This window comes from Lactuca virosa, chromosome 8 (genome assembly GCF_052849685.1).
Source record: "Lactuca virosa cultivar CGN04683 chromosome 8, Lactuca_virosa_CGN04683_v6, whole genome shotgun sequence".
In the NCBI taxonomy this organism is placed as follows: Eukaryota; Viridiplantae; Streptophyta; class Magnoliopsida; order Asterales; family Asteraceae; genus Lactuca; species Lactuca virosa.
Window position 1 is genome coordinate 143417783 of NC_136433.1, and position 22705 is coordinate 143440487.

Below are 22705 nucleotides of genomic sequence, written 5' to 3' on the forward strand. Positions count from 1 at the left end.
ACAAGTTGCCAACGCCGGAGCAAGCCGAATCTGCTATGGATGTGGAGAAGCAGGACACCTCAAACGTAACTGCCCGAAGGCAGGAAACCCCAACCCCGGCGAAGTGGGCAGAGTTTTGCCGATAGGTCATGAGGAAGTCGTCGCAGATCCAATTGTGGTTACCGGTACGTTTCCCCTCAACAATACCTACGCATTCATTCTTTTCGATAGTGGCGCGGAGAAAAGCTTTGTGAGCCACCAATTTAAACGCTTGCTTAATCAAACACCACAAACACTAAAAGACACATTCACCGTAGAAATGGATAACGGAAAAACAGAGAACACTAACGATATTTACACCAGGTGTATCCTCACCTTAAACAATCACTCTTTCCAAATCGACCGTATGCCGGTCACCATAAAAAGTTTTGACGTTATCATTGGCATGGATTGGTTATGCCCTCACCATGCGGAAATCCTATGTCACGAAAAGGCCGTTCACCTTAATCTGCCAAGTGGCGAAGCTCTCATTGTTTATGGCGACAAACATAGCTCAAACTTTCAGGTCATCTCTTGTATCAAGGCTCAAAAGTATCTCCGCAAGGAGTACCACGCCTTCCTAGCCCACGTTGTAGATAAGGGTCAAGGAATGAAAGACATCAAGGACATTCCGGAGGTCTGCAATTTCCCCGATGTATTCCGGGAAGATCTTCCAGGAGTGCCCCCTCCTCGACAAGTCGAATTCCGAATCGACTTAATTCCCGGAGCTACCCCCGTAGCCAAATCGCCATACCGTCTAGCCCCAGCCGAGATGCAGGAACTGTCCAGTCAACTGATCGAACTACTGAGCAAGGGCTTCATTAGACCAAGCTTCTCGCCTTGGGGAGCACCGGTTTTGTTTGTTAAGAAGAAGGACGGATGGTTTCGTATGTGCATTGACTACCGCGAATTAAACAACTCACCATCAAAAACCGATACCCTTTGCCTCGAATCGATGACCTCTTCGACCAACTACAAGGAGCGAGTTTCTTCTAGAAGATTAACCATAGATCTAGGTACCATCATGTTACACCCCACTAAAGCGGAAACACAAGGCATGACAGTAAAAAGGGTTTCATAGCAAAAGCTTAAAGACAACACCAACCATAGTATTAAAAATCATTACAAATTTACAATGTTTTTTAACAAAATTTTAAATGAAATTACAATGTAAATTGAAATATAACACATGCGAATGCTCCTAAAAGTGAAGTGTCCCTAAGTGCCACTTACTCGATGATTCCTGAAAAAGCATGTAAAACGAGCGTCAACTATAAAAATAGTTGGTGAGTTCACAAGTTAAAAATAATGTTGGTTTCTTGAATCGAAATCAAAGATTTGATATAAGTTTCCATAGATAAAAATATATTGCTAAAATGAGTAAATAAGTTTATATAAACAAAGTTCGTTGTCATCATGAGAAATAAAATTCATTGCTATAATGTGAAACAAAGTTCATTGCTATAATTAATAAACGGGTTTGTTGCCATAATAAATAACAAGTTTGTATGTGTATGAGCAAACAATGAGTTCCCAACCAAGCCTATGACTGATGCCCTATCAAGATCTATGCTTATCGTTCCATAGATTATATGGTATCATGCGCTCCAGCAATCGGGCGAGTGAGGAGTTGTCAATTCCTAATAGCACTATCCACAATGACCATTGGCTCAAAGAGTTAATGGTTGGAGTAAAGTATAAGGGAAGGGACTTAAGACGATAAGTTCTCATGTTCCGTGTTACATAGACATACATAGCAGAATATAGCAAATTATAGCAAAATATAGCAATCAAGTTTGATACGAATCAATTTAAATACAACGAAAAATAAATAGTTTTTCTGACATGCTTTTCCACCCCAAAACATAAAAACCGAAAATAGGGGAATGCATGAATACTCACAATATGCAAAATATAGCAACCAAGTTTATACGAGTCAATTAAATACAACGAACATAAATAGTTTAGGACATGATTTTCCACCCCAAAACATTTAAAAACCGAAAATAAGGGAAGTCGTGAATACTCACAATGCATTGAGATGATGCAAATGGTGCCTTGAACTACGTTCCACGTGTACCACTACCGATTCCTACAATAATGGTATTCGCTAGTGAGTCTCTAATCGAAATCTAACACTAGTATACTTACTACTACATAGAATTATGCCAATATTGTGTCAAAATTTAATATTGATAAGTTACAAACATTTTTCTGTGAAAGTTAAATTTCAATGAATCAATTGTTATATAACAATTTAAGTGGAAAATTCTCATTATTGAAATGTTAATATTTAACATTTTAAGAGGTGTTCCAATGATTAAATATTCAAAAACTAAATCAATTTAGTTCTAAATTTCCCAAACTTTGTATTTCAGTTTTAATTGAAGTCGAAGACCTTAAGATAAATTTTCTTGAATTTTTGATTTGTCTAACTATTTTTCACCATTTAATTCCTTCAATAATCATAAAATCATGGAAAAATAGTAAATTATCATGAAAACTTCTTATAATTTTTGTGTAACTTTTTTTTACAGTGTACATAATCTGGGAAAAATATTAATATGTGTTTTCAAAAAGTTTAACACAATTTTTCTGATTTTTATGTATTTATTCTATAAAAATAGAAATAAATAGATAACAGTTTCAAAAATTCACAAAACCTTTTTTACAAATGTTATTTCACATACTTAAGCTGGAAAAAATATAAAAATGGATTTCTAAACTGTTTAACCCAATTTTATGATTTTTGTACATTTAAGTGTATTAAATCCTGGGAAAATAGAAGCAAAACAGCATACAGAAGATAAAAATCATCAAAAACTTTATGTATCATCCTAACATATTATAAGAGTTTCTGGTAAATTTTCATGAATTTTGGATGAGTAAAACTATTTTTCCTGTTTTTAGTCCATTATAAACACAAAATTCAATAAAAATATATATACATTTTTAAAAATTCCCAAAATATTTTTCTGAGTCTTAAATATAAGATAAAAGCTGCGAAAAATAAGAAATAATATTTTCACATTCCCTAAAGTGGTTTTATGATTTATTGGAGCTAAATAAAAAGAAAATTAAAAACCATACTAAACAGTAACAAAAATCTATGAAACTTCATGAGAGATGTTTATTAACTTAAAGGGTCATCCACAAATATTTCCAGAATTTATTTACAAGTGTAAGTATTTTATACGCTTTAACACTCTATTTCTTATTATTTTCATGTAAAAATAAAGAAAACATATATTAAGCTGAAAATTTCCAGAATGCATCTTCAAACAATTTAATAACAATGAAAAATTGTTTTCTTATTTTTGAAATCGAAAAACATGTCTAAAGGCTCAAACAATTATAGAGAAAACTTGATTCTTGTGATTTTGGTAAAGATTATTGATGTTACTTTGAGAATTTTTGCAACATGTTCCAAAGACTTTTGAATCAAGATCTTTTTATAAATCTTAATACATGATGTTAAGTGTTCAAATAAATTGTTCCTAGATTTCTAGTGAGGAATAAGACCTTTGAACATGCAATACAAAACTAGTATTCACAAAAAAGTGCTGATTGAGCAACATTTGTGTAAAAATTGTTAAAAATCGAAATATTCGAATTTTCCAGTGAGGTCAGGTGGGTTTGAAAGCTAACTCACAATATTAAATTTCAGAAAACGAATCTCGAATTGTGATTAAGAAATGAGTGAGATATGGCAGTTCAAAGTAAGGCAAAGAAATCTGGCAGATTGCATGCATGATGATTGGTTAGAAAAGTGGGTTTTCATCATTTCTTTCTGTAAATCTTTTTGAAATATTTTATGAAATCATGATCCATGCATGTTATGGTCATGTTTCCAGAGATCAAAAGATTGAAACTTATAAAAATGAATACATGCATTTATGAACAAAGTTTTGTTTCTCAAGAACTCTTAACTTGAGTTTTATGTTTTAGATCCTTAAAATCGATTTTTGCACTAAGATCATGAACATGCAAGCTTGGTTATCATACATGCATGGTGTTAAAACACATCCATGATGTTCTAAAAACCATTTTAACCAAAAGAAAACAAAACTTGAAGAATATCAAGAAGTAGAAGTTGGTTTTTGAAGTAATATGCACATCAAATCATAAGAAAATAGTGGAAACTTGCATGCATGATTTAGTTAGGTGTTTTTACCTTGATGAGTCCTTATGGATGATGGATATTTTTGTGCAAAATGGTGGTTTTTTCTGGAAATTTTCGTGGGTAAAAGGAAGAGAATGAATGGAGGTTTTAGAGAGAAGAAAAGAAAGAAAAGAGGGATTCTATCTCTCTGGATAACTCATCTCTCTCGTCATCTCTTTGGGGTTATACTCCACCAAAATCGTTCACCAAAATACTGAGATTCATGTTGACTCTTGAATTATTTACTGTGAAAATCTCTCCCATAAATTCAGCTTCTATGTTCCTCAGTTTTAGAGAGAAGTGAGAGAGACGTTTTTAGAGAGAGAAAGAAGAGATGTGTGTGTGTTGGAGAATGAGAGTGAAATGAGGTGAGGGGGGCCGATTTTTGAGGTGTAATACCCCTTTCTCTTTCATTTTCTTTTATAAAATTTAAGTTCTTTTATAAAATATCTCAATTTTTATATAAAATGTGCACTAAAATCAAGTTTTTATTCATAAAACCTTGATTTTTGATTTATAAATTAAGGGTAAATGTTAATTAGTTAAATTTTATTTTCCTTGAATGAATTTTCATAATTTTAATTATTATAAGATAATATCATGAGTCCTGGAGACGTTGAGGGCGGAGAAATTGTACGCAAAGTTTTCAAAGTGTGAGTTCTGGATTCGAGAGGTGAATTTCCTCGGGCATGTAGTCAGCAAGGAAGGAATCCATGTGGACCCTTCAAAGATCAAGGCGATTGAAAGTTGGGCAGCACCAAGAACACCCACGAAGATCCGACAATTTTTAGGGCTCGCCGGTTACTATCGGAGATTCATTCAAAACTTCTCCAAAATCGCAAAACCACTCACCACCCTGACTCAAAAAGGGGTGACATTCATCTGGGGAGATAGGCAAGAGGTTGCATTCCAAGCACTAAAACAAACTCTATGCAGTGCTCCGATCTTGTCCCTACCAGATGGAACCGAAGACTTTGTGGTTTACTGCGATGCATCAAACCAAGGTCTAGGGTGTGTGTTAATGCAACGAGGAAAAGTCATTGCCTATGCCTCAAGACAACTGAAGACGCATGAGGTAAACTAGACGACGCACGACCTTGAATTAGGAGCAGTAGTTTTCGCCCTAAAAATCTGGAGGCATTACCTTTACGGCACCAAGTGCACCATCTTCACCGATCACAAAAGCCTCCAGCATATCCTCAATCAGAAGGAACTCAACATGAGACAAAGGCGATGGGTGGAATTACTAAACGATTACGAATGCGAGATTCGTTATCACCCCGAAAAGGCTAACATGGTTGCAGACGCTTTAAGCAGAAAGGAGTACTCGGGCCGCCGAGTAAAGGCATTAATCATGACCATCCACTCACACCTGTCCGCACAAATCAAGGAAACTCAGGAAGAAGCCTTGAAGCCAGAGAACGTGACAGGTGAAGCATTGAGAGGAATGGATAAAAATCTTAAAGTCAGGAATGACGGAGTTCGTTGTCTCATGAACCGGATCTGGACACCAAAATTTGGTGGATTCAGGGACGTTGTCATGAACGAAGCTCATAAAACTCGCTACTCCGTGCATCCCGGCTCAGACAAGATGTACTTAGACCTCAAGAAGATGTATTAGTGGCCGAACATGAAAGCTGAAATAGCTACCTTTGTGGGCAAGTTCCTGACTTGCACCAAAGTTAAGGTAGAATATCAAAAGCCCTCGGGACTACTTCAACAACCAGAGATACCCGAGTGGAAGTGGGAGCGGATTACGATGGATTTCATTACCAAGTTACCTAAGACCGCGAGTGGACTTGACACCATTTGGGTAATCGTCGACAGATTAACCAAATCCGTACACTTCCTACCAATAAAGGAAACAGACAAAATGGAGAAGCTGACAAGGATCTACATTAGAGAAATAGTGCGCCTTCACGGAGTACCGATATCCATTATCTCCAACAGAGATAGTAGGTTCAAGTCACGATTCTGGCAGTCACTACAGAAAGCTATGGGAACTAGGTTGGACATGAGTACAACCTACCACCCACAGACTGACGGTCAGAGTGAAAGAACCATTCAGACGTTAGAGGACATGTTAAGGGCTTGTGTGATAGACTTTGGTAAAGCTTGGGATACTCATTTACCTCTTATTGAGTTTTCCTACAATAATAGTTATCACACTAGCATCAAAGTTGCTCCGTTCGAAGCCCTCTACGGCCGTAAGTGCAGATCACCCCTGTGCTGAGCCGAGGTGGGCGATACGCAACTAGCAAAAGGGCAAGTCCCTAACAGCGCACTCACTGGCCCGGAGATCATAAGGGAAACAACCGAGAAGATCGTCCAAATTCGAGAGCGAATGAAGGCTTCGTAAGACCGACAAAAGAGCTACGCGGATAGGAGACGAAAACCTTTGGAGTTCCAAGTTTGAGATCGAGTACTTCTGAAAGTATCACCTTGGATGGGATTAATACGTTTTGGGAAACATGGGAAATTAAATCCAAGGTATATCGGGCCATTCGAAATCCTCGCCAGGATTGGCCCGGTGGCATACAAGCTACGATTACCACAGGAACTCAACCACGTCCATCCTACCTTTCATGTCTCAAACCTGAAGAAATGTTTGTCTGATGAGACCCTCGTCATTCCATTGGAAGAAATGGAGATCAACGAGAACCTCCACTTTGTAGAGGAACCTGTTGAAATCATGGACCGAGAGGTCAAATCGTCGAAACAAAGCCGCATTCCCATCGTAAAGGTCCGGTGGAACGCCAAGCGAGGACCCGAGATTACTTGGGAACGTGAGGACCAAATGAAGCAAAAATACCCACATCTATTCCCCGACCCTTGAAGTCCCACTCAAAATGCAAATTTCGGGACGAAATTCCTTCTAACGGGGGGATAATGTGACAACCGCCAAATTCAATTCAAAGTCAACAAGTCAAACCGGTCAAACTTAACTAGTACTTGTATGTTAAAAAGTTATTCTATGTATAAAAATGTGCATTTGTATGTCAAAAATTCAAGTGTCTCGAAGAATCTATGTGTTAACAATGTAAAAACCCTAAAAAGGGAGTTAAACACATCAAAACACGACTAAGAACCCTTTCGGGGACTTAAAACGATCATTAACGAAGCATAACGGGGTTCACGAACCTTGCATTACGAGATTATACGATAATAATGGCTAAGGTTAAATCTCTCCAAGTATGTGAAATCTCTCCCAAATCTCTCCAAGTATGTGAAATCTCTCCTAAATCTCTCCAAGTATGTGAAATCTCTCCCAAATCTCTCCAAGAATGTGAAATTTCTCCCAAATCTCTCCAAGAATGTGAAATCTCTCTAAGTATGTGAAATCTCTCCCAAATCTCTCTCAAAATCTCTCTCAACTTTTTATAGTCATCCCGACCCTTAACTTGGCCAAAAACCGCTTGAAAAGGGGAGTTATATCGAAAAACAGCTAAATAGAGCCGAAACCCCTCTTAGGAGCCGAACCTCTTAGGAGTCGAACATGTCAGAAGCGAAATTGTCAGAAGCATTCTCGGACCGAAGCCAGCAGCAAGCACCGAACTTCGGCCCCCATCCGAGAAGCCTCGCACCTTCGGCCCCTTCCTCCTTCTCTCGGTTCCTTCTCCCCTCCTCTCGGTTCTCACACTCCTAAGAGCCGAACCTCGCAGGTTCGGTCCCTAATGCCGGTTTTCGACTACTTTCGCCTCCTAAGCCCGTTTTTGACGTTTTTGATGGGATTTTTTCACCAAATCCATATTTTTACCATTTTTAACCCCCAAAAATCATATTTTATTTATTTTTCAAGGATTTTTAATTAAAAATCATTATTTTAAAATAAGAGGAGTATTCTACCCCACAAGTGGGTCAAGTGTGCCCACTTGCCTCCATGTGTCATCCTCTCATTAGCCAACCTTATCCACATCACATAAACCAAGGCACACATCACTTCAAACTCACAAGTTGCTCCAGCAACCTTCAATATATATAGAGATCCCTGGAGCATTTCTTGGCTTACTTGCTCATTTCAAATACTTACACACTTCTCAAACCTTCAAGGGAGCCTCTTTTTCTCTCTACTTCCCACCACCTTGTGCAAGTGTTCTTGAGTTGCTACTGCACTTTTTGGTAAGTATTCCATCTAAACTCAAGTGTTATTCCATAATTTCATAACACTTTTGGATCATTGACTCATATCTTAACACCAAAAATCGTTCTTAGGATCATCCAAGTCTTCCCGTGTTCATCAAGTGCTTTTGACTTGATATTCCTTAACTTCAACCTTCCACTCTTCAAGTCATCACTCAAGGTGAGTTCATACCCCTACATTTTCTAGTTTTCTTCAGTTTTCAGGGGGGGGGGGGGGAATACAAGTTAAAACACCAAAACATATTCAAAACTCAACTTGACAGCTTACAACAGAAAAGTTGTGACCTGTTTACGAACTGTTTTACCCAACTTAAGCTTAATATTTTTCAAAACTGTATAATATGCGAGTAGTTCAGGTTTATACCTTTAAAATGACTACTTTCACATCTCCATACGATTTTTCTACAATTTATGGTGATTTTTACAAAACTGTCTATCACTGCAGCAACAAAATCAGACCAGGTTGTGAAAATGAACATTTTCACACTAGTTTGAGACCACCAAAATTTATGGGAAACTTTATGAACACAATAGACACTTTTTCCAAATACTCAGAGTTTGCGGATTTAGTTTTCGACTTACGATGATTTTTCTATAATTACTCAAAAACAGTGACAGTGAAGGGTAAAACTGTCAAATACATATTTAAGAGTTATTCACACCTTGTAACATGTTGAGCAAGGTGTGTAAGATTTACACTTAGTATTTCCAATATCCTTTATTTGAAATACATATACATGCGTAACAAGGTTTCATACCATCATGCAACGCTTTTGATAAACTATAATAGGTATAGTTTTGAACACTTCATTTAACAAAGAAAACAATAACATTATCGATTCACAAAATGAACTTCCACTACACACTACGTGAACTCGTTAATGAATATTTGTGAGACATTCTCCTTCGGGGTACTCTAAGTACCACAGAAAAGTCCTTTAGTTATAATCAGAATCTCCTACAGGGAGAACGTGATAGTTGTGTATAGATCTATACTGGGTCCGACAAACCCGCACCTGAGCTGCTTGCAACAGCTAGACCGACAGGTCTGTGGTGACAAGTGTCATAACTTTCCGACGCCTGAAGAACGTCGCATTCAAGGCCATCTAGTCTGTAGTATGATTATAACATCTCGCATGGAATATTAACACAACATACAGTTCACGGAAATTCTAAGGCTTTATACAAAGGAGTTTTATTTAAATATAAAACACACACATAAGTATGTCGATTTACTTACACATACTAAGCCTTGTTTCAATTCAGTTTACAACAAATCTTTTAGAAAATATTGGATTTTCTGGAAATAAACTTGTAACAAATGTTAAGGAAACAACATTTATTTTTATAAAATACTTATGAACTCACCAGCTTTATGCTGATACTCTCTTTTCAAAACAACTTGTATTCTCAGGTAATCAGTAATATAGGTAATCGCAAGATTTCTGAAGTCAAGACGCTAAGGCGTAGATTCTTTTGCTACATTTTATCATCATATGTAATTTAATTGGAAACATGTATTTTTGGAACATGTATTTTGGAAACAATGTAATCTTTTTAAATTATATCTATGATGGTTGTGTTTTACTTTCTTCACTATGGTTATGATACTGAGCATGACGTCATCCGCCCCCGAACGTTTCCGCCGTTCTGGTTTGGGGGTGTGACAGGTCACCCTTTAGCTGCTTTTCTTCAATCTTTTTCTTTAGCATCGCTCACTCGCCGGTATTGTGAGTTTTGCTCTTGTGATACTCACAGTACTTGCCCTTTTCTTTTTCCATTTGCGAAGGAGTTTTCTCGATGGCGTGGACATCGATTCGGTGGCCCCGGTGTTCGTCTTTTCCAAACAGACGATATCTCCAGGATGGGTGTCGCGAATGTTGGTTGAGTTTATCATGGTCGTCGTCCTGGCGTTCTCGATGGCCAGTGTTGTGGCGAGAGACTACCTCTTCCTGCTTTATGTATGTATTGGCAACAACCTTTGGATTGGCTTCTTTTCTCTCTTCACCTTCGATCTGCCTGAGATATTTCTCAACTATGTACTTGAGCTCGTCCCTCGACTAGGGTAATGTTCCCTGCATCTTCTTCGACAGAGGGTAGGGGAGTAAACCTTGGGTGAAGGCGCCAGTTACAAGGAACTCCTCATGGCCTGGGACGTTTAGTGTTTCCAGATTGAATCTATCATAATACGCCCTTATCGACTCTCCCTCCTTTTGCTTGCATGCCATTATTGAGTTTGCATCTCCCTTGCCCTTCCTTAGTTGCATGAAATTGTTGAAGAATAGGTATCATAATTTCTCAAAACTTGAGATATTGCCCGGTCACAGTGCCTTGAACCATTTTCCTACGTGAACGATTGCGTAACAGGGAAACATGTGAAAATGAACCGCTTTTCTATCCTCAGTAACATCATTGTCCACTCATAAGTGTTAATATGCTCGTCAGGATTGGTTGTACCATCATACTTGGGGATGTTTGGTATCATCGCCGAGTGTGGGATCTCATATTACAAGAGCTCCTAGTAGAAAGCAGAGATTGTGCTTCTCACCCAGGTTTTCCACATGTGGATATGGGAAACTACCATACATATTGAATTGTTGTGTGTAATACGGGTTCCCGTGTGCTTGGTTGTACATTGCTGCTTGCGAGATGTACGGTTGCTGCTGTGAGCTTGATCGTGTGCTTTGATACAACTGTGAGCTCCATCCCGGTTTTTGGACCATGTACAACTTTGGCCCCCTGCGGCTATTGAGCATGGGTATTGAGTTGTTGCGCCGATGACGAGTGAGGGTTGGATTCTTGCGACGGTGGTGCTTGGGGAAAGGATCCTTGCAACTGCTAGAACTAGGGGTTGAGCATTGGAGGTTGTTGAGCAAAGAGCGGAATGTGTGACATGCCCGCTATTGGAGAGAACTGATAGCTTGACACTGGATGTTGTGTGGAGGACATCATGGTTCCTGGGGACCAAGTGTTCGTCCCCGCCTGATGCGGTAACAATTGCGGCTGAGGAACCACCGGTTGTGACTGTTGAGTCAATAGTTGTGATTGTTGGGTCGGTGCGTGCGATTGTTAAGTCACCATCGACTGAGGTGTTGCAGTCATGGTTGTAACCAAGCGCGCTGTTGTAATGTGTGACGGTGTCTATATGGCAGCTATTGCTGCATCTGCGGCTCCCGTTGTTGGACCTGATGTTTGTGTTGTTGGCGTTTGGGTGGAGGTGTGTCCTTCTGATGCAGAAGTGTGTGTGCCGTCAAGCGACGACATGGATCTGAGTGGACTCGTCTCTCCTCCGACGGACGTCGTAGGTTCCTTTATCGTCATCGCCGACGTCTAGAGTCATATCAAGGTTAACACCATCACTCTGACTACACGCCCAGATGGCGCCAAATGTTGTGATATGGGCCTTGAACTTAACACCGTCACTTGCTGATTCTTGTTTGGTTGATCCCTGTAATCACAGCAACGAAGAAATAACGCCAGTCGACGTCCGGGAGGTGATCCCAAGATGAAGCTTTGACGGTCTAGTTAGTGTATGTTTGAGGACAAGGTAACTAGGGTTTAGATGGAGATAAAATGATCCCTTCTTCTGGAGAAGAAGGGTACTTTTATACATGTTGTCCCTAGTGCACGATCCCAACGGTGTCCTTTATCCCGTCTGGGCCAACAGGACGTGGAGGAGTCCTATTGGAGGATCGTGCACCACTAGTGGTCATCTGCTATTGGTGCAGAGTAAATAGAGGATAGCACCATGGGCGCTACACGTATCGCTGTGAGAGACGACCAACTGTGTTTTGTCCTATTATAGACCGGATATTGTCGTCAGGATTTAGACGTGGGTGTGAGGGCGTCAAGCATAAGGGTCCTAGTGCGAGGGCGAGGGCCCGAGTCTGGCACTAGGATAGATTTGCGACCGTTAGCTAGGTCGTCCTAAAGATAACAGTTATGTTATCTTTAATGTATTCGTAGTGGGATACATTAACAGTCACCTTCAGCGATCCTTGTACGGCCCAAAACATGCTCCTAGGGCCTGGTATCAGCGGTTCGCTCAGCATGCTACCCACATGGGGTTTACATATAATCTCACTGTCTCCTCTCTCCTTATTTATCAATATATTGTTGATATTGCTTATCTTCTTCGATATGTTGATGACACTGTCATGACTACCTCGTCTACGACTCTTCTTTAGTTTATTACAGCTCAACTCAACATCGAGTTCGCCATGACTAACCTTGGGGTTCTCAACTATTTTCTCAGTATCTCTACTACCCGCTCTCCACATGGCCTCTTATTCTCCCAACGAAAGTATGCATTTGAGATCCTTGAGTGTGCACATATGATCCAGTGCAATCCAACTCGCACACCAGTCGAGACCACATATAAGTTGGATGCCACTGGCCCTCCTGTACCTGACCCCTCACTTTATCGCAATCTTGTTGGGGACCTTCAATATCTCATTTTCACCCGACCGGACATTGTTTTCACTGTTCAACAAATTTTCCTATTCATGCATGACCCTAGAGAGCCTCATATGCATACTTTGAAGTGCATCTTATGCTACATTCATGAGACGCTTGACCATGTTTTACAGCTATATGTGTCTCCCTCATCCGATCTTCGTGCCTACTCTTATACAAACTGGGGGGGAGGTGTCCAGCTTCTCGCCACTCTACTTCTTGATATTGCATCTTTTTGGGTGACAACCTTATCTCCTGGTCATCTAAATGGCAGGGTGTCATTTCACGCTCAAGTGTTGAGGCTGAGTATCGCGGCGTTGCCAACGCCGTTGCCGAGACATGCTGGGTTCGTAACTTACTTTGTGGGCTTCGATGTCCTCCAGAAAAATCCATGATCATATATTCTGACAAAATCAATTCGGGTTGCATGTCTTCGAACTCGTTTCAACACCAACACACTAAACACATTAAGATTGATATCTATTTTTGTGCGACCTCGACACTCGCGGTCTCGTTCGCATTTTTCACGTTCTGTCCTCAGCTTAATATGTCGATATCTTCACTAAAGGCCTTCCGGCACATCTCTTCAACAACTTCAAGATTAGTTTGAACATTCAGAATGGTCCTCCCAAATAAACTGCGAGGGGATGTTAATGGATATATATATATATATATATATATATATATATATATATATATATATATATATATATATATATATATATATATATATATATATATATATATATGTATTGTATACTTTGTATTATTAGGCCCATTAGCTTTATACGCATCCTGTATGTATTTGGCCCAAGAAGGCACTCTTGTATTTATACCATTTGTGTAATGCATAATTGGGTTATGGGAAACTATGTTGACTTACATTAAGTAGATTAGAATGAATGAAAATAATAGGTTTTCATGTGGTGTGAGATGGAAGAAGGGAATTGACAGTAATGAGAAAAAGGGAAATCTTCAAAAAAAATCCTAAAATTTTACCCTAATTTATGAAAAAGTCACAAGCTAAAATTTGTTTACGAAAAAGCATGAATTACCGGTAAAAATGACGATTTGACCCTTTTTTTCCGGTTTACCGGTTTCATTACTTATCTAGTTTCATTAAAGTCCTATTATTTTACCATAATTTACGAATAAGTCCCAAACTAAAATTTAGTGATGATTTGACCCTTTTCTCCCTGTAACATACATTTTATCGGTTTCATTGCTGACCTGGAGGCTTAGTCATTAAATGAAATGATGAGATGGATAGGTTGGGTTATATAATATTATGTTTACCATAAAACTTGATATCCTGATGCATTGTATATTTTTTGGAATATAAAATGCATCCAACAAAGGCTCCAATAATTACATAAACTAGCAACAACATCGTCATTTTTACGTTTATAAGAAATTTCAAATTATCTATCTAAACTTATGTAACCCAATATATCCATCTCATATGACATCAACTCATTTCCTGCTGTTTTTTTTTTGTGAAAACACATATTTTATTGGTTTCATTGTTGACCTAGATACATATAGGGAAATCTCCAGAAAAGTCCTAAAATTTTACCCTAATTTACGAAAAAATCCTAAACTAAATTTTGTTTACGAAAAAGAATGAATTACCGGTAAAAATCGTGATTTGACCCCTTTTTTCCGGTTTACCGGTTTTATTACTTACCTGTTTCACTAAAGTTCCATTATTTTACCCTAATTTGCGAATAAGTCCCAAAATAAAATTTACTGATGATTTGACCCTTTTCTTCATGTAACATACATTTTATCGGTTTCATTGATGACTTAGCCACTTAATCATTAAATTAGTTGATAAGATGGATACGATGGATTATATAATGCTACATTTACTGTAAAATTTGATATCCATCTCATCGGCTCATTTATGACTATGTATCTACGTCAGCAATGAAACCAATAAAATGTGTGTTTCAAAGAAAAAATGGCAGAAAATGAGTTGATGTTTGATGAGATGGATATATTGGGTTACATAAGATTAGATAAACAATTTGATATTTCTTATAAACGTAAAAAATAACGCAGTTGTTGTTAGTTTATGTAATTATTGTAGTCTTCGTTGGATGCATTTTATGTTCCAAAAAAATACACAATACATTAGGATATCAAGTTTTATGCTAAACATAACATTATATAACTCCATATATCCATCTCATCATCTCATTTAATGACTAGGCGTCCGGGTCAACAATGAAACCGGTAAATGTATGTTACATAGAGAAAAGGGCCAAATCATCAGTAAATTTTATTTTGGGACTTATTCGCAAATTAGGGTAAAATAATGGGACTTTAGTGAAACAGGTAAGTAATAAAACCGGTAAACCGGAAAAATGGTCAAATCGCCATTTTTACCGGTAATTTATGCTTTTTCGTAAACAAAATTTAGTTTGAGACTTTTTCGTAAATTAGGGTAAAAATTTAGGACTTTTCTGGATATTTCCCATACATATATAGTCATAAATGAGTTGATGAGATGAGTATCAAATTTTACAGTAAATGTAGCATTATATAACTAATCGTATCCATCTTATCAGCTAATTTAATGTCTAGGTGTCCAAATCAGCAATGAAACCGATAAAATGTATGTTAAATGGAGAAAATGGTCAAATCATCACTAAATTTTAGTTTGCGATTTATTTGTAAATTAGGGTAAAATAATGGGACTTTAATGAAATATGTAAATAATGAAACCAGTAAACCGGGAAAAATGTGTCAAATCACCATTTTTACCGGTAATTCATGTTTTTTCATAAACAAATTTTAGTTTGAGATTTTTTCGTAAATTAGGGTAAAATTTTAGGATTTTTTCGAAGGAGAAAAAAATGAGGTAAAAGTAATATTGAAAATGATTTGGAAGTGATAAGAAATATAGGTTTCCTCAATTCCTCTACCCTTAGAAGTTGAAGTCCTCACAAAGAGTGAAAATGTTGGACTAGAATTGTTTTATTGATTGAAGTTTGTCAAGAAAAATAAAAATCTAACCTTGAATTAACATTGTGTCTATAATTTGCTCGTACATGACTAATTTTATGTCAACGAACGGTTGATATAATGCATCTTTTGTCATCTTGGACTTCTTGTATTTTGGTATGGATAATCTGGTACCTAAAAAAATATAAAAGTAATAAAGGTGAAAGGTGATGCCATCTCTCACTTGCAGTTTGCAAATGGGGAATTAATAATATTTTTAGAGGAATTAAAATCGAATAAAATCTTGAAATGCCTATCTACTTTAATAAGAAACATTATTTGGGATACAAATTGATTGCTCAAATATCATAGTTTTTATGCAATGTCATATATCACTAGCAAGTGTCTTGGTGCTCTGGTGATTGAAAGCATGGTGCATTAAGTAATATATAAATTTCTTTATTGAAATAATTGAAATGATTGACTTTATAAACTTCTTTGTGCAATGTCATCCATTTTTCTTCCAAATTCAAAATCACAGAACAAGAATAGGAGATAAACAAATGAAGCTGTAAACCCTATACAGTATGTGTTTTTATAATCAGAAACCAATTGGCAACAAAACTGAATATCAACTTAATCTCCAAACTTTAAGTAAAATTCCAAAACAAGAAATCAAAGACACAAAGTGTAACTCAGAGAGAGAGAGAGAATATGATAACTTGCTTATATTTCAAATGAGAATTACAGATGTATTTTTTTAAAAGGAAAGATAACTACACATTCATACTTCTAGAAAAAAAAAACAAAAAAAAAAAAGGCGTTTTATCCAATTATTCCAATTTGAAAGATTAGAACGTTTATATTTAAACCAAGAGAAAGGAAAAAAAAATACTATCAAAATTTGTGTCATTCCGTATTTTGCAAGAATAAAAACAAGATTATTTTCTTAATCTTCATATCATCCACCAAGTAGTAACCACCACCACTTCCAACTTATATATTATCGATATGATTGGATCTCCTAATATCATCAATCTAAGATAACCATTCTTGGATAGTGAGCATCGTAAGAAACGTGATATCACACCACTTCGAAACCAAACTCTAAATGTTAGGGAGGAGGTAGTCGTTTCCACTGAACTCATTGAACCCACTGTCATATCAACTTTTCTCTTTGATTTTTCTTCATCTTTCTCAACCCACAAAACACAGAAATCCTATCTTTCTCAATCCACTCAATTAAAAAAATACTAAACAACTAATGTACAAGTCTTAAAATGTAACGTCCGTGTTTCTAGGCTAGGCATTAATATTGATGTGATAGTCTAGGTTAACCTTTGTAACTCATTTTGGAAGAAATGAAAAAGAATTATGTGAATATTATGTGAATTATGTGTTTTATGCTTAATTACTATGATTTAATTAATTAAGAATAAAAATGAGTGTCGAAAATAAATATTAGATAAAGCCGATATTTATTAAGAAAGTTGTAGTGGTCGTGACAAGGATTACAGATATATAAAGAATACCGAAATCCGAGTTATAACGAAGAAGTTATGACCTGTCGAAGTTTCGCGACAAAACCGGCACGGTGCCGAATGACGTAAAAAGTGAGTTTTTGATAAACTACTTTTTAGCCTTAGTGATCTAAACGAAAGTCGTAGTGTTCGTCAAACCGAGAGTATGTATAAAAAGATCGCCCAAATCTGACTTCGTATGAGGAAGTTATGATTTTTCTAAGTTTCAGCTTAGCAGCAGACAGCTAAAAACTCGAATTTTAGATCGAGTGATTTTTAGCCGACACAACCTAAACAAGAATCGAAGGTCTCGTCAATAGTAGTACAACGGTAAAAAGACAGACGAAAACGGACGTCGGATGAAGAAGTTATGAATTTTTAACGGATTTCCTGTCCCGGTCTGTTAAAAATAATAATATAAAAATTAAAGTCAAAATTAGCCGACGAAGTCTAAACGAAAGTTGTAGAGCGTAATTTTACCTACGCGTGCATATAAAGAACGTCAAAAACGGAGCTCGTATGCGAAAGTTATAGATTTTAGAAGTTTTTGCACAAAAATCGAGAAAATTCGCATAGTCATGCTTCGGCCACGTCACTTTCGTTCCATGCGTGCCACGTGTCCGAAATTTGCTGAGTCATCCGAAGCCGTGGCGCATCCGAGGAGTGACGCGTGTGCAGCCTCGTCTGAGCCTCGCACCACCTGCCGTGTGTCCGACCTTCGCACCACTTGTCTCCCTTCCCTCTTGCTTCGGATCCGAACCTCGGACCTAGACTTCGGTCCAATCAGAAGCCTACAGCAGGACCCTCGCACGTGCGACCCATGTGACTCCTCTTCGGATCTGCTGCCACCTGGAAGCCTCTCAGCAGTCCGATCAGAAGCCTCGCCCCTATAAATAGAAGGGTGAGAGACCTCCCGGGGATACTTTGGAAATTTGTCAATTTTCACCCCTCTTTCAATATTTCTTTCATTCCAACTTCCCCCAAAGCCCCGGTATCATACCAAACACCCGAAACACGTCCCGAAGTGCCCGTGAAATTTATCTTTTCGGTTTTGAAGCCCAACCCTCGCAGAGCCCGATTTCTCAATAAAACTCCCGGTTTTATTAAAAACGATCGTTTTAGGAAACGAAGTGCTGCCCGATTATCAGTAAATCATGTGGGTGTGTAGTCACTTTCACCTTATACATAGATATGAAGTATTTACCTTAAAATACGTGCTATGTGTAAATATATTAATTGTTTATTTGATGTGACTGCTGAATAGATGTTTTATACAAGTTTTAAACTGTATATGTATTTGATCTACAAATATGTTGGGTAAAACATGGGTAGAAAAAATAGTCGATGTGTGTTAAAATGGTGAGAGGCCTCGATGTTGTTGTTGTTGTTGTAGTCGTCTAGCGGAGTATAGATGACGACCACAGACCTTTCTAGACAGTCCAGTGGAACACTAGCAGGTTCGCAACTCGTAGGTGTTGGTGAACTAAATGTTCATTGGCGTACTCCATCCCCCTCATGGTTGCCTTTAGGACATATATGGCTGAGGAGTCCCCTTAGCAGTAGTGTCCATCCCGATGATATTCCTTAGGCTAGGTCCCTTGTGATAGGTGTTTAGAGACGTAAAGTGAGGACAACGGGAATGGGTAATCAGGGTTATTGTTGATTGGTGAACTTAATATGTTTATTATTATTGTGGGTTGAAAACCCTATATGCTCACCAGGCTCCCAAGCCTGACCCACTCAGCTTTTTATGTTACAGGTAGTGGACACCGAGCATAGTCGGAGGATGATGAGAAAATTTTGGATTATAGGCCAGTAGTTGTAAATAATTGTTGTAAGGCTTATAAAGTCTTGTTTATGCTTTTGATCTGTATCGGAACATGACATCCCGAGGTTTTGATATGAAATGAAATTATATATTTCTTAATGAAAGGTTTTAATAAACTTTTATCATGTTTTGTTTTGGGGACCAATTCCGTAACATCTTTTAAAAAGGATTTCTCTGATTTTATTTTAAAAACATAAATTAAATCGGTCTTTTCTGGCCGAGAAATTAGGGGATGTCACATAAAACACATGGTACAAGAGAAAATGAGAGAGAGAAAATAGAGATAGAGGATGAAGTGGGTTAGTGAAACCAATTAAGCAATCCGCTGAAGAGGAAGTGGTACAGACGGTAACTCTATTGCTAATTAAGATTTTACCTTAGTTGTTTAATATATATTTTTTTAATTGGGTGGGTTGAGTGGGTTGAGAAAGATAGGATTTTCGTGTGTTGTGGGTTGGGAAAGATGAAGAAAAATCAAAGAGAAAAGCTTATGTGGCAGTGGGTTCAGTGGGAACGACTCCCTCCTCCCTTAGTTGCCAAAACACAATAAAAAAAGATATGCTCAGTCTACTCTACTCCCAAGCAACACGCTGGACAACCAATTAATTGAAGCTCAAAACCTTTTTTTGACAGATTAAGACGGGTAAGTAATCTATCACGTATAGGGGTGTAAACGAGCCGAGCCGAGTCCGAGCCTGACCAAGCTCGAGCTCGGCTCGTTCAATTTTGAATAAGCTCGAGCTCGATTCGAGCCTTAAAATGAAGCTCGGGCTCGGCTCGTGAACAATTTGGTGAGCTCGCGAGCCTAAACGAGCCTATATATATATATATATATATATATATATATATATATATATATATATATATATATATATATATATATATATATATATATATATATATATATATATATATATATATATATTCAGTTTTTGTTGGACTTTATTGATGAGTAGCGTTGTCGTATTTTAATGGAATCCCCAGAAGTCAAACCCATCTGATCATCTCCTTTGACTCCTACTTTCCTTATTTTATAAACCCCCTCTCCCACCCCCATTCTTTCTTCAATCTCCATAAACACTTCCCATCTTTCATCTCTCATCCCTCATCCCTCATCTCTCAAGTTCTTAACAATATACAGTCATGGCTGTTGATTTAGTCGGAGTTCAAACCCTAGAACACCTCAATCGCATGTTCCAGTTAACCAATCATGACTTCGCCGTCTCTTCTAATTTCAATCAAGCCGTATCAGGCTTGAAACGGACCGGTCACGCTCGTTTCCGCCGCGGACCATCATCATCATCGTTTTCCTCTGATTCTCACGGTCCTTCTACATCCACGCAATCGGCGCCGGCTTTTATCCGGTCAACGGAAGCGTCAAATGAATGGTGTTTTGGTAAGTCCGTAACGGATATGACGACGTCGTCGTCGTCTAGGTCAACAAACTCGTCTTCTTTGGTATCTCCGTTGGCCATAGGAGAAGAAGCCACTGTTTCAAACGGTAAACAGTTTGGTTGTTTAGGTATAGTAGCTCCGGCGCCGGCGTTTTCGTCTCGGAAACCTCCACTTCCGTCGTCTCACCGGAAAAGATGCCGCGCCGACCGTCCTTCAGTTTCATTGCAAGGATCTGGAACAAAACACCACTCCGTTTCTCGCAGTGGCTGTCACTGTTGCAAAAGAAGGTATTTAGCAAACAACATATTTCTAAATCTACCATTATCGTAAGCCTCAATTCCGTCGACTAATTTCGTTTACACTATCTCTTCAGGAAAACCTCATCAAAACGTGAAATAAGAAGAGTTCCGATTACCGGGTCTAGGGTCACAAGCATACCGGCCGATGATTTCTCGTGGAAGAAATACGGCGAGAAGAGTGTCGATGGATCACGTTATCCTAGGTAATTGATTACAAATCACTTCGATTAATTAAGCACAATTTATATTATAAATCTATAGATCTTGATTTGAATTCCTTTGAAATGCACAGAGTTTATTACAAATGCAACACCGGAAAAGGATGTCCGGCGAGAAAGAGCGTTGAGTTAGCTTTAGATGATTCAAAGATGCTTCTCGTAACTTACGACGGAGAGCACATTCACCATCACGATCCGTCGCCGATACTGACAGGTTTGACCGGCGTAGTGGTACAGTCAAAGTGAATTAGGGGACAGAGTGGGCCCCAGGCACTTGGCGCAAATTTTCAGTAGTCAATTGTAGCAGGCAATGAAAGGACTTTATTTTTTGGTTTTTTTAATGGTGGATGTGATTTGTATATGTGAGAAAAGGTTGAAAAAAGATGCTCCTCGAATATGAATGCGATATGGTTTAGAGACTTTATTTCTTTGTCGTCGATTTTGGGTTAAAGTTTTATTCCAAGGTATCCAAAGTCAAAATTGACATTAAAAAAAACAATAAATGGTGTTCCACGTACAATAAATAAAAAAGGACATGTGAATTTGGTTTTATGTGCTTACAAATGAGTGGTTGGTTAACCTCTTGGTGGGGAAGGAGAAATGTAAGTTTTTTTAATTTGTTTATTTATTGACAAATGGTGGTTCGACATCAGCCAAGCTTTTTGACAAACTCACAAGCCTCTAGACTAATATCATATTAGGTAAACCCTAAAATAAATATAATCTATTTTTGTTATATATTATAAGGCTACAGGGTGTGGCTGCGGCCTGGGACCGCGGTTCGTGCCACCTGGACCGCGCACACCGCCCCCAGACCGCGGTCTTGCACGGTTTTGGCCGCACTGCGGCTGTAGAGCACCGTGGCTTGTGATTGGTTGGGGCTTTATTCACCTTTTTGACCATTGAACGGTCATAAATTCGTGTAATTTTTTTTTAAACTTTTACTCCATATATATAAATGTTACCATTATCAAAACATTTACACCACCTTTACACAAACATTTACACAATCTTTTCATCCAACTTTTATTTGAATAATGTCTTCTTCCAAAAGGCCCAGCAAAGAAAAAACACCTGTTAGAAACACCACCACCCAAATACCTTCATTTGATCAACCGATTTTCTCACCTCCGTATTACCACTACGGCGGTATGCTTCCGTATTTTCCACAACGACCAGCGCAACCACTACCACAAACAACACCACTACCACAAACACTACCACAACCCGACACAAATTTTAATCCATTTGATTTTTTGTCTCAACCCGAGTTTGTTCAGCAAACACAAACACAACAAGAAACGGTCGTCTTTGATTCCGAACCAGAATTCGTTACAGAAACTCAGCCCACTCAAGCAGCAACTAAAAGAAAAGAGAAGGCGGAGGCTAAATGTTGGGAACCTCTCGAAATGTTAGTGTTGGCACAATCTTGGATCGATATTTCAAAAGATGCGACAGTTGGAAAAGACCAAAAGCATGACCGCTTTTGGTTTCGCGTTTTACACAGGTTCCATAAAGGAATGAACCGTGGAGAATACCGTTCAAAACATCAAGTGTACTCCAAATGGGGGAAGATGAACAAGGAAATCATGTTGTTTAATGACTTGTGGAACAACATGAAACGTCAATGGAAAAGCGGAGAAAGCGATGAAATGATTTTGAAGAAAGCGTTGAAAGTGTATCAAAAAGAAAATCTGAAGGCTTTCAAGTTTCTTGAAGTT

At 38.1% G+C, this 22705-nt stretch overlaps 1 protein-coding gene across 1 annotated transcript; it reads left to right on the forward strand.

The window, feature by feature from the left end:
• Positions 1-20114: 20114 nt before the first annotated feature.
• On the forward strand, positions 20115-21408 carry LOC145133337 (putative WRKY transcription factor 17). Its single transcript, XM_079068282.1, has 3 exons — positions 20115-20754; positions 20841-20969; positions 21059-21408. The coding sequence occupies exons 1-3, from the start codon at positions 20216-20218 to the stop codon at positions 21228-21230; spliced, it is 840 nt and encodes a 279-aa protein (XP_078924408.1). The 5' UTR covers positions 20115-20215; the 3' UTR covers positions 21231-21408.
• Positions 21409-22705: the final 1297 nt, after the last annotated feature.

What these genes read in the sequence shown, in the direction of transcription:
- LOC145133337 (XM_079068282.1), top strand. Translation starts at nt 20,216, where the DNA reads ATGGCTGTTGATTTAGTCGGAGTTCAAACCCTAGAACACCTCAATCGC. An exon ending in TGTCACTGTTGCAAAAGAAG is followed by an intron (nt 20,755 to 20,840) that starts GTATTTAGCAAA and finishes CTATCTCTTCAG; the next exon opens with GAAAACCTCATCAAAACGTG. An exon ending in GATGGATCACGTTATCCTAG is followed by an intron (nt 20,970 to 21,058) that starts GTAATTGATTAC and finishes TGAAATGCACAG; the next exon opens with AGTTTATTACAAATGCAACA.